The sequence below is a fragment of the Megascapheus bottae genome, chromosome 21, assembly GCF_031878675.1.
Source record: "Megascapheus bottae isolate mThoBot1 chromosome 21, mThoBot2.hap1, whole genome shotgun sequence".
Classification (NCBI taxonomy): Eukaryota; Metazoa; Chordata; class Mammalia; order Rodentia; family Geomyidae; genus Megascapheus; species Megascapheus bottae.
This window is the reverse complement of record NC_143529.1, coordinates 31,738,627-31,751,290: the sequence shown is the minus strand read 5'-3', so window position 1 is coordinate 31,751,290 and position 12,664 is coordinate 31,738,627. Positions and strand designations below refer to the sequence as shown.

Below are 12,664 nucleotides of genomic sequence, written 5' to 3'. Positions count from 1 at the left end.
CTCCTCCCTAGCCCCTCCCTACCCTCAAGTGATGCAGTTCAGTTGGCCTTTTAGTTCAATTGATCTTGACATTTCTTGACCTAAAAATAGTGTCAAGAACCTCAAAATGTCCCTCTGTATGAACACACTCATGACCACTGATTCTTTGATCCTCAGTTTGTTTCAATGAGCTGGGAGTGAGGAATAATGTCAACTTGAGGAGATGGTAACCATTTCAAGGTTATTTTGAAAACCAATTTGTTATTATTGTTTTTTGATAACCTTGCTCTAAGACCAGCCTCTTGGTAACAAACACTTGAAACAAATGTCAGTAGAAATGATCTGTTGGCAACAGAAATTAAGTTGAGGCCATCCTGGTATATAAGCAGTATTTTTCACAGTTCCATTCTCTACCTTACAGATACACAATACCAAACAACAGACTTTTCCCACCATCAAAATTAATCACAATGATTAACCTACTTTTATACCTCTGAACCTGCCAGTAACAGTGGCAGGATCTCAACCATTAAAATTAATGAATAAAAACATTCAACAGGGGTTGGGAGTTTGGCCTAGTGGTAGAGTGCTTGCTAGCATGCACAAAGACCCGGTTCAATTCCTCAGTTACATATATAGAAAACTCTGGAAGTGGTGCTATGGCTCACATGATAGAGCACTAACCTTGAGGAAAGCCCAAGGACATTGCTCAGGCCCTGAGTTCAAGCCCCAGGACTGGCAAAAAAAAATTGGACAATGTCATCAGATCCAAGTTCCCATAATTTGAAATTATTCTAATCTCAAAGGGTATTGAACTAATCTTCCGTTAGTTTTCTGTTGCTGTTAAGTAAACTGCCACAACTTCTCCAGCTTTAAATAACACTCAGCTCAACAAGTCATAAGTGGAGATGAATTTGACTATAATTTCTTAGTAGACAGAAATCCAATTAGCCTTGTCACACTCTTCTAAGGAAAGGTCCAGTCAAGAATAAGGAAGTATCCACGCTCATTTAGGATTGTTGGCCTCACTCCGCTGTGGGGCCAAGATGCCCATTTCCTTGTTCTCCTAGCAGCCAAGCTTAACTCCTAGAAGAGGTCACATGGCTCCTGCCTGTTCTGATGCTGTCAAGCTCTGTGTGCTACTATAACTAGACCAGGAACATTCTCTGCTTTTGAAGGGCTTGTGTAATTAGATCTTGGTGCCCTGACAATGTTCCTCTTCATTATCTCAAATTGAATGTACCAATCTCTTTTTGCTATGTAAGATAGGACCGTAAGGACATGGTATCTCACAGGATTCATGGCCCCAGGGACTAGAGCAGATGTTAAGAGCTATTTTAAAAGCCTCTTCATCTCAGTAAAAATGTGCTTTATTGTGTCTAATTGATACCAGAAGCCTCTAGTTACCAATCATGTGAGTTTCCTAAGCAGCCTATGAGAAGGACAAAATGGATCTGATTTTCCCTTTTGTCCTAAGGAGTAAATCGGGCCTCAGGGAGGCTGGTACATGAGAGATTCCTCTGGTCGTCACAGCTTGAGCCTAGATACTTCTCAGTGATCTTTTATTAAAAACTACCTCTCTCAGTCAAGTGGCCCAAAGGTTAAAACATGGGTATTTTAAGTGTGAAATGGCATCCTACCTAATTTTCACCACCAAAATCCAGCCATGTGAAATGAAATGACTATTACTATTTTACCAATGCACATGGCCATCAGAATAGTTTCCCATTTGGAAGGATTAGTAGATCTCATTCTGTTTTCTATGCTCTATCCCCTTTCACCCTCTCTCTTCAAACAATGATTTATACTGCTTTCCCTGCCCAGGTCTATTTCCTCTCCTTCCCAGTGAAATACAGGTATCTGTCTCATTTGCCCTGTGTTTGTGGAGAAGCTGATGTGTGTGGGTCTGTGTCTATCTCTAATCTGCCACTCAGAGCCCCAGGGTGAAAGGTGGAATAAAAGAACATAATCACACTTGATCCACCTCCTATCACACTCTCCAACTCCTACCATACCCACCAAGTTCAGCAGAAAGATTAGGGTCAATAGATAAATGAAAATTCAGGTAATTTCTAACTCTAATCTTTTCATGAGTTAAAGCTCATACAGTGTAGTTTTAATCAGCATACCTATTTCTGGAACCAATTTTAATTCAATGTAGCTTTCTGAATAAAGAGTGGTCATATACATCTAGGAAAAATCCAGTATACATGTGAATGAATGTTTCACTAATGCCAGGATTATGCAGATCATAACCCCGGTACACATTTGTTTATCTCTACCTGGTTTTCAGTTCTAAAAGGCATTCCCTTCCTTTCTTATAAGTGTGGGTCTGAAAAAATAAATGTTATTGCCATTATATTACCATTATCAAGAAAAATATTAAATGATTTTCATTTGCTCATTTTAACCATCTCTAAAGAGTTAATTTGAATTAGTGCAGTTTCACATACTAAAACTGCTTTTTTTTTTTTTTGTCAGTCATAGGGCTTGAACTCAGGGACACTGTGTAGAGCTTTGTGCTCAAGGATAGAGCTCTACCACTTAGAGCCCCAGTGCCACTTCCAGTTTTCTGGTGATTATTTGGAGACAAGAGTCTCATGGACTTTTCTGCCCAGGCTGGCTTCCACCTATGATCCTCAGATCTCAGCCTCCCGAGTAGCTAGGATTACAGGCAATAACCAGTGGGCCCAGCTTAAAACTACATTTTTAGAGGCTGGGAGTTTGGCTTAGTGGTAGAGTGCTTTCCTAACATGCACAGAGACCCGGGTTCGATTCCTCAGTACCACATACATAGAAAAAAGCCGGACGTGGTGCTGAGGCTCAAGTGGTAGAATGCTATCCTTGAGAAAGTCTAAGGACAGTGCTCAGGCCCTAGCCCAAGCCCAGGACTGGCAAAAAAAAAAAAACCTACATTTTTAAAGTCAATTAGGGTTCTCTTCATCTAGTGTCTTAAGCAGAAAGGACTACCATATTTTATTTTACATAGCTGAATTAGTTAACTAGCCTGGCATGGTGTCTCATGCCTGTAATCCTAGATCTCAGAAGGCTGAAATCTAAGGATCACTGTTCAAAGCCCACCCAGGCACTAAAGCCCATAAAACTCAACTCCATTTAACTACCAGAAAACTGGTGCTGTGGTTCTAGGTGTGGGTTGGTAGCCTTGAGCTAAAGAGCAGGGACAGTGCCCAGGCCCCATGAATGACACAAAAAGAAAAAAAAAGAAAAGACAACTTTTTTTAATTGTCTGGATAATATAAAGAGGGGTTACAGTTATATTCACCAGGTAGCAGGTGCATTACCTCTCACACACTGATACCCCTTCTCATGAAAAAAAGAAAACTCTTACATGACATTTGAGGCTTGGTTCTAGTAAGTTTTTAATTAGATGACTAAAAAAGCAAGAGAGGTAGAAAAGAGAGAAAGGATGTGTCATGTAAACGTAGCAATATTTCATTACCCCCATCTGCTTGGAGAAGGTTTGAAGAAACATAAAATTCAGACTATGTCATATCCAGTTGTCTCCGAAGTTATTGACCCACCTTCACAGATGAATACTTTAAATCTTTGTGTGAAGCCTGATTTTTTTATAGATATTCATTTAAGTCAGCATGTTTCTTGCTATAGTGTCTCAATTTACTAACCTTCTTTCCTTGTGAAAAAAAACAGGAATATGTATTTTAAAGGAAGAGGATGAATGAAGGAAGCAGTCATATTTCCCATTACTGCTTATAAATTTGGCCTTGAAATTGGGAATGAATTCCAGCCTTAATTCAACCTAAAAGCAAATTTCAAATATTTTGAGTGCCCAGATACCCTGTAATCATACAAGATTCCTTCAGTTTTAAGTGTTTCCTTCCCTTGTTGTTTTTGTTGTTTGTGCTTTGCCTAGATATTAAAAGGATAAGTGCCTTTGAAAGTCAACTATTCAGATCATTCATGAAAGGTAAACGATGAATATGGCTAAAATTGTCTATTTACAATATTAAAAGAGAACAATGAAGGATAATATGGATCAAGATACATTGTACTCATAAACTTACGTGTCGAATTGAAACCCCTTTGTGCAACTGCTTAAATATAATTTTAAAAGGAAAACAAACAAAAGTGTCTATAGAGTATCTTAAATATGCTGGGAATTTTTTCTAAGCTTTGGAAACCCATTAAACAAAAGAGATTAAACTTTCCTACACTCTTGGAGCTTATGGTCTAATTAATAAAAAAAACTGAAGATAGGGAGAACATAAACCAAGAGATACACAGGTTTTAAATACCAGCTTTGGAAATGGGGGGAGTTTATATTCAATTTCTGTGGTTTGAAATCATGTCTCTGAGTCCTGTGGGTACAAAACTAGAATTGCTTGAAGTGTTTATCCACAAGTCAGGTTCCCCACCTTGAATTCTATTTCATGGGAATTCTATCACCTGATAATCTAAGACAGTTTTTAATTTCATTCACAGAAACCTTACCATTAATTAAATTTAATTCAATTAAGTCAGGACCAAAACTGTGATAAGTATTTTTTATTTAAAAAGGAAAACAAACTGCATCACACATGGTCACCGCTCCCTACTGCCTTTTCTTCTGGGTAAATTCAGTGAGGTTATCCGACTCCTCACCTCCTAGCTAATTTGGTGCCTTTGTGATCTTTAAGCTTGCATGGAAAATTATTTCCTTTTCTCAGAAGCAGTATGCAGAAAGGAATGTACTGAGAAAAGGAAGACCCATATTCTCATCTCCCTTGGGAAATGGAGGCCCATTCAACTTGCAAAGCAGTAGAAGAAAACTGAGCGAAGATACCAATGATATTGACTCTTGACTGTTCTCCTTCCCCAACAAAACTACAGTGAAAGTTATCAGAAGGGACATACCACAAGGGAAGGGCATAATAAGGGAAAATTAGATACTAAGGCTTTTCTTTTGTAGCCACAGAAGTTCTATTGAACGAATCCTTTCACTAGAGTGCGAGAGCTCTAATGAAAGTGTGAGAAACCCGTGGGAGACTCACAAGCACATTGCTCCAAGCACTTACTAGTGCTTCTCCCACAGAGGTAATGCCATGCAATAGAATTTTGTGCAGACAAGGCTAAGAACTGGGGCTCCATAGGTCATCATTTCAAGAGCAATATGGAGGACAATTCATTTGTGCTGAGGGAAATATCTTTTCCTCTTTCAACCAAACAATGGTAGCTGTTCTAAAAAATGTAAGCTGAATGTTTCAAATATCATTTCATGGCTTAAAAAGCACTCCCATAGATTCAACCCTGGGATTTATTATTATCATCATCATTGTTGCTGTTGTTAATATTATTGTCTTTAAGTAGTTGTAAAGGGGGGATTCGATTTAACCTGTTAACTTGTGATAATTGTCACCCCTTCCATCATTCCCTATTTCTCCCAAGTCCTCCTGTCCCCCCAACTTACCTGGTTTGTGTTTTCACTTAGGAACATTGAGTGTTAGGATTTCTTAAGCCATCTAATCTAGGAAATGCATCTACCATGTAATATTTTGCTTCAAATGAATTTGTCAATATAAACTGTCAATGATGACAAATTCTTTGAGTTTCCTAGGACAAAACATTTGCCTAAGCAATACCAACTGTGGTCTTCAGAAAAAGGAACCTAATTATTATTGATTACAAAGTAGCAAGGGGGACTTTAATTTTTAATTTTTAATACAGGGGAAAGAAAGCCAAGCACATACCCAAATGGCAAACCCAATTATTATAAAATACCAAGGCAAAAGCAGGGGCACACATGGAAAGCTCTGTAAGCAGCCACCGAATGTGGTTATTATAAGGCTATACTGATGAGATGGAAATACCCTTTTCTGACTGCTTCCCAACCTTATTTCATTTTTTTAATGAAGAGAGCATGAGACCTTCCTGTATCTCTGCTCTATAGACATTTTCAAGGTCTTAGTGTCTGAGTTTAAGGCATTTCAGATTCAGAGCATGCTATATTTAGTGGCGCCAGATCATTTTCAAAGCTGCTCCGCTGGGAAGACTGTCTAGACTTAGAAATCATGAGACATTGTAGCCTGTAGCCATTCCACAAACTCCTGGCAGGGTGGCCTTGCTACTGGGACACTTCTGTTTTGTTGGATCTGTCATTAGCATCTGTGGTCATCACTACTGAGAGTTCTCTTTCACAAGCCCCAAATACATGGCAAAAGAGCTACAGTTTGATTTCTAGAACCATCTCAGGCAAGACCCTTCTGGGAAAAGTAATGTGGCAAAGTTGGCATATGCAGCAGAGACTTGATTCTTCCTCCCCTCAGTAATGACTTGATAATAAGCAGTGTGATATGGTGGTCCAGTGAGCCAGCGTGTCCAGTAACTCTGTGTACTTTGTATCAGCTTCACCTTTGCAGGCAAAGGTGCAGCAGCAGGCACACTCTCAAGTGATCATTTGTGACCAAAGGTTCTGAGGGACCCTTCAGATAGAGAAAAATCAATGGTCTGTAAGTATCTCCCAGGGAGCTCTCTGGCACTAGGCCAGGCCATTTCCACCGGTGATCACACTTCACTCACTGGATTTCCACCAGGAGCTGAAAGAGATGCATTAATAAAATCATACAAAGACACCCTAACCTCTTTCCCTTTTACTTTCCTTGGGACAGATACGTGGAAGCTTCATGTTTTCACTCCCTTGATCAAAAACTTGATCTGCCTTCCCCACACATTGAGATAGAAGACATGGTTCCAAAAATTGTTTCTCTGTATGGCCATAAATCAGCCACCTGGAGTGTTCCTTTCCTAAGGGTGTTGGCATTACAAGCAAAGCTGGCACCAAAAGGGCATGTGTTTGTTCCAAAACTGTCAGGAATCAGGCAGGTAGGAAACTAGGCAAGGTGGCAACGGGTCCCAGGAAAGGGATGAAATTGTCTGAAACTCAAACACAGCTGGTAGAGCCAGATGAGCTCATATCCAGTAACTGCTGCAGTGAGAAGTAGAATTGTTTATCTGCCCCCATGCGGTGTCTGCTGGTTCTCAGTCACTATGAGAGCTTTGTAACTCTCTTCTCCTGTGTTCCTTTGTGCAGAATCCAGCAGCTCTGCTCAGCTTTTGACTAGATCTAGGACTTTTAAACATTTTCCTGGAGGTCCCTACCAGCAGAAAATCATTGCATCTCACAAGTGTATGACTTGACTTTTAAATTCAACATCTATAAGGTCAATATCTGAAGCTGACATGGAGGTTTTTCCTCATTGATACTGGATTTCCAACCATCTTGAGAACTTTGAATGCATTTGATTTCATATTTAGGCATCCATCCTTCTATCATTCAGCAAATATCCTTTAAGCACTTCCTCCCCTCTGGCATTAGAGACAAAAAGATATCTAAGATTCTATCCTTCCCCTGACTTAGGTCTATGGTAGAAGGACCAACCATCTTCCATCTCTCTTCTTTTCAACAACATCCTAACACTCTTTAAGATAACATTTGTGTTGTCACCTGTTAAAAACATAAGTATTTTAGAGACTGGATATGGTGGCACACTCCTGTAATCTCAGCTACTTCAAAGGTGAAGTTTGGAGAATCTCAGCTTGAGGATAGCCTGAACAAAAGGTAAATACAATCCTTACTGGAAAGCAACCTAAAAGCAACAGGATTGAGGGGAGACTCAAGTGCCTAGCAACTGAGACACTAAATTCAATCCCCAATAGTACCAAAAAAAAAGAGCAATGTTTTGAAGTTAAATATTTTATTTTCAAGTCTAGAAAATTGCCTCCATTTGTCTATACCAATTCAAAGCATGCAAGTGTAATAAAGCACCAGTTGGAGGATAAGGGAATAGCTACAGGATGAGGGTTTTTTCTTTTTGCAATTTTATAAATAGATGGTGTCATCACCATGAAGAGAATAATTACTGAATCTCAGTCATGTGTTAGAAAGTCCCAAACCACATTGAAACTAGGATGGCAATTTCATAACGATCCCTAAATTATTTGTAATAAATAAAGAAAAACAGACTTCAAGGAACATTAAATACCTCAAAGACTCACTTTACAAAAGAAGAAGTGACCTCATTCCATGTAGTTCTTAGCTATGAATGAAATTGCCAAGCAGAAAAATTCTAATTCATTTGGTGGAACTTTCCTAAAGAGAAAATAGACTGTTCTGAAAAATCATGTTCTGAGATGAAAAGACCCTCAAACACAGACCAGAAAATCACTGGCTTGGGAAGAGTGCAAAATCCGATGTCTTTGAGGACCCCAGACTGTGTGAGTCCTAACGCTCCTCCCTCTCTCTGTGTCTTGCTTAAGTTTCTAGATGTCGTCAGACTGGTTCACCAGAAGGCCTGGAAAGTGGGGGACATCTTTCACGCAGTTGTCCAGTACTGCAAAATGCATGAGGAGCAGAAGCAAGGAAGCCCCAGTCTATTTGATTGGCTGCTGGAACGGGGATAAAGCAGTGCTGCCTGTGAGCCAGATCCTCCCTTTATCCCAGCTTACATTACAGGAGTTTGCTCTAAATGCTGTGAACTTTCTCAAAACATCATGTCACATTAGCCGTACAATAAGAAAAACCTATACTCTAATTCCATACACGCTGAACAAACCTGAGAAAATCAAAATATACATCTGTGTGCATCAATACAACCTGTGTTTCCAAAAGAGCTTGTATTAGAATGGCTACAAAAGAAAATAATGCATTTCCCCAAACTCCAGAAAGACTGGATTCACATCTGTATCAAATGACATATCATGTCTTCAATTATGTAAATCAACTGCAAACAAATGCATTGGTCAAATTAACTTTATAAACTGTGTGATAATTGTCCTTGTTCCTTTCTGGGCAGATAAAGGGTCTTTTGGCCCAGAGAAACATGTAGGATATTGGTGAGAAACTTCTAGAACTTATCTAAACATTTCCACCTTCAGGTTCATATCAGTGAACATTTCCAGGCTTGCAATCGAATATCAGTTTCCTTTATGGGGATGTTGCATAATCCTCTGATAAATCTCCCTTTTCATCCCAAACAAACTCTGGGCTCCTTGCTTACCAGAGAAGGAGTGGCATAAGACTAGAGGAAATGAAGATGAAAGTCTTTGTCTCCATTGCAACACGACGAGTGAAATCATTAGACAACCCTTACCCTAAGGAAAAGCTTTTATTAACTGGGGGGAAAACTTAACTTTAGAGGATAAAATCTGCTTATATATGACATTATATGAAATATAAACTTCCGTTTTATTTTTATTATAAATTATGCAGAGCTTATTATCTTAATATATTGAGTTACAAAATAACTTAGCGGTTCACAATCCACAAAGAGATTGCTGTGTGAAGTTGATTCGTGACACTGAACTTGGTGGTTCATTGTGTTGGGAATGTATAGTTGTTGTGAATAGCTGACATGCTCTTCTGATGACATGGACGCCTTCTGTCTCCACAGTAGTGTCACTGAATTCTGGATAAAAAAGACTTTTTTAATCACATTTTAAGTATTTTAATACCAAATGTACTCTTTTGAAAAACAGAGATACCTAATATCATGAATGACTTCTTTCCTTCCATCTTAATGAGCTATACAATTATTTTCTTGCCTAATGAGGCATTCATTAAAGATCTTCTGAAATAGTTTGCTTTTATTCTACTTTTCAAGATTTGTGACCACAATATTAACTGTGAACAAGGTTCCCAGACCATCCATGCTGGCCTAACGGGATCTATCTAACATCCATATCATGAAATTACAAGAAAACTTTCCTATAAGCCATAGTTTTCTCCCCAGCCACACAGGCCAGGAGTCTTTCCCAGTGCTAAGAGGATGTTTGCTATATGAATAGCTCAAATGTAGATTGTATGTTTAATTTGATGCATTGACCAGGTTTTAAAATCTACTTGTCCACTCCAGTAGAAATGTACTTCTCTGTGCCACTGATGGGGAAAGGACATTTATTTTTGAAACAATCCCAAATACTATGTGTAGACTTTTATTGTGCTCAAGTAAATGTTTATTCTCCTACAAAGCACAAATACTGGATTGTAAACATGTGGTGAAGTTATATTGTATTGTACCTGATGTTGCAGATCAATCAATAAATTTCTGTTGCCAAATCATTGTTGTTTTCTTTTCTCTTTAAATATATTTTATGAGAAAAAATGAATTGATGGACATAAAAGCTACCTTTCATCTAGGTTTTGTAGTTCTGCCTTCAGTTTTTGAGTAAGTATATGTACTTTGTTGAGATCCTTATTGTTTATTTTTCTCCTGGGTGCATGGCTCCATGCAGTAGGAAGTAACAGGACACAGAATTTTAGTGTTCACAAACATAATTTACCAAAACAAAGAGGGGAATTCATATCAAGAAAATTAAAAGGACATGCAGGAAAAAGCCCGGTAGAAATTAATGCCAGGAAAACGAATACCAAGATATATATAATTCTCCATCAACAATATGTGACAACACAAGCAAAATGTAGCCAGTCAAGGGATCTGATTCAAGCTTTTGTATCTGCATTTTATTTATTTATTTAGTGCTGATCCCTTCTTCTCCTCCTCCTCCTCCTCCTCCTCGTCTTCTTCTTCTTCTCCGTCTCCTTCTCCTCCTCCTCCTTTTCCTCCTTCTCCTTCTCCTCCCTCTCCTCCTTCTCCTCCTTCTCTTTCTTCCTCTTCCTCCTTCTCTTCCTTTTCCTCTTCCTTTTCTCTTCCTCTTCCTCTTCTTCCTGCTCCTCCTCCTCCTCCACTTCTTCTTTCTTCTTCTTCTTCTTCTTCTTCTTCTTCTTCTTCTTCTTCTTCTTCTTCTTCTTCTTCTTCTTCTTCTTCCTCTTTCTTTTCAGGCTAATTGGTGATCAGAGTCTCACAGTTTTATTCTCCCTAGCTGGCTTCGACCCATGATCCTCAGATTCTCCTGAGTAGCTAGAATTACAGATGGGAACCACGGACTAGAGGTCAGTCATGTGAAAGTATTCAATTGCTCATCAACCATATCACCCCTTGATGACTATATATACACAGATATATATATATATATACACATATACATATAGGGTTTATGCTAAATCACATGAGCACCATAAATTATCTGACCTAAAGAGTCAGGCACTCGTTAAAACACGCTCACAATCAAACAGAACATTCTGACCCCCCAACTTGAGAAGCTAGTGAAGAGACACATCTAGAAATCAGGATGATGGCAAAAAGTGTGGTGTTGGAGCCATCCAGGCCTCCTGAGTGATATCCTTCTCAGTCCAGCATGGCAAGTGACATGCACATCCCCATCACTGATTCTATTCTTCAAAGAGGGAGACACAGTTTATTATTCTGCTATTGTCCTTTGTCAATGCCTTCTCCACTGGACTGGAAAAGCTAATGGGCCCCAGGGAATGCACATCTCCATTTATATTTAATATTCTTTAACAATTAACTCTACAAACCCAATTTTATTTTGACATTCTTCTTACCTTACCACAAAATTGCTCTATGCTCATGATCTTTTTATGAAATTACTTTTGGCTTCAGACAGCTCAAACTTTCTCTAATCATTTATGTTTAATTGTAATTGCATGAGTGTTGTGCCTAGAACAGTTCAGAGAGGAAAAACTAAAAGCATTTTTAGCAGTTAGGGGATGAATTTTAGGGACAGTCGGCTCATTAGCAGCAAGACTTGGAGGCCAGTTGAGTACAGACAGGCTTGGATAAAATAAAAACTGGAAAATTATTTATGGAAAAATATACCAACAAAAATCCCAATTTTGTTGCTGTGATGCATCCTTCAACCATCTATGCTGTATCTGACTATTTCTTTTTCAACAGTTTTCTCAGTAAAGTTCTGTGTTCTGTCCCTCATTCTTGTTCAGTGTTCACAGATTTTTCACAGATTCCTCATATGCAAGAAAGGGAAAAAGGAGGATGTTTTTCTTCTTCAGATATGGCCTATTTTTTCCTTTTTGTCACTTATGAGGCTTGAATTCAGGGCCTGAGCTTTCTCGCTGAATCTCTTTGTGCTCAAGGCTAGCATTCTACCACTTGAGCCATAGTGCAACTTCCAGGTTTCTGATGGTTAATTGGTGATAGTCTCCCAGAATTTCCTGCCCAGGCTGGCGTTGAACTGTGATCCTCAGGTCTCAGCCTCCAAGTAGCTAGGATTATAGGCATAAGCCATCAGCTCCCAGCTAGAGATGGCCTTTTTAATAAGCACTTAGTAACATTTTTATGTGCACATGGAAGATTATCATTGCTTTGTTTGATCTCTATTTGAGTTATCACTATAGTCATTTGATTCTCTTACTGGCTGAGAATGTCTCTAGGACTCTTAATTCTACTGTGATTCTCTGAGTACATGCAACTAATACAAAGATTACTTTTATGTTATTTTTTACTTTCCATAGTCCCAAGTCTGTTTTTAATTAAATATTTTCTATTATTATTATAAAGACGATGTCCAGAGAGGTTACCAATCTATAGTCACGTCAAGAGTGCATCCCTTTCTGGACAAAGCCACCCTTTAGCTCTCCCACTTTTCCCTCATAACCCTATACAAGTTGTCTAGTTCATTTTCAACATTGCACTTGGTGTTTCTCTATTAAGAGTATCCTCCTTTGGTCTCACTGCGTGTGAATGCCTGGAGTCCTGTATAATGTATCATGTCCTGCTGCATTTTAAATCTAAATTTCGTATTTGTCTCTGAGCTTGGCTCACCTCACATAACATGATTTGTTCTAGGACACTTT

At 38.8% G+C, this 12,664-nt stretch overlaps 1 protein-coding gene across 4 annotated transcripts in view; it reads left to right on the top strand.

Annotated features, from left to right (window-relative positions):
- Sphkap (SPHK1 interactor, AKAP domain containing) overlaps window positions 1-10,048 on the top strand; it is a 135,872-nt gene extending 125,824 nt beyond the window's left edge. For 3 of the 4 annotated variants that reach the window (XM_090354953.1, XM_090354952.1, XM_090354954.1), the window contains one exon: window positions 8,251-10,048. In XM_090354953.1, coding sequence (XP_090211079.1) covers window positions 8,251-8,394 — 144 coding nt within the window. In that variant the 3' untranslated portion in view covers window positions 8,395-10,048. The remainder of the gene's footprint in view (window positions 1-8,250) is intronic. The other variant, XM_090354955.1, reaches the window with a different exon arrangement.
- Window positions 10,049-12,664: the final 2,616 nt, after the last annotated feature.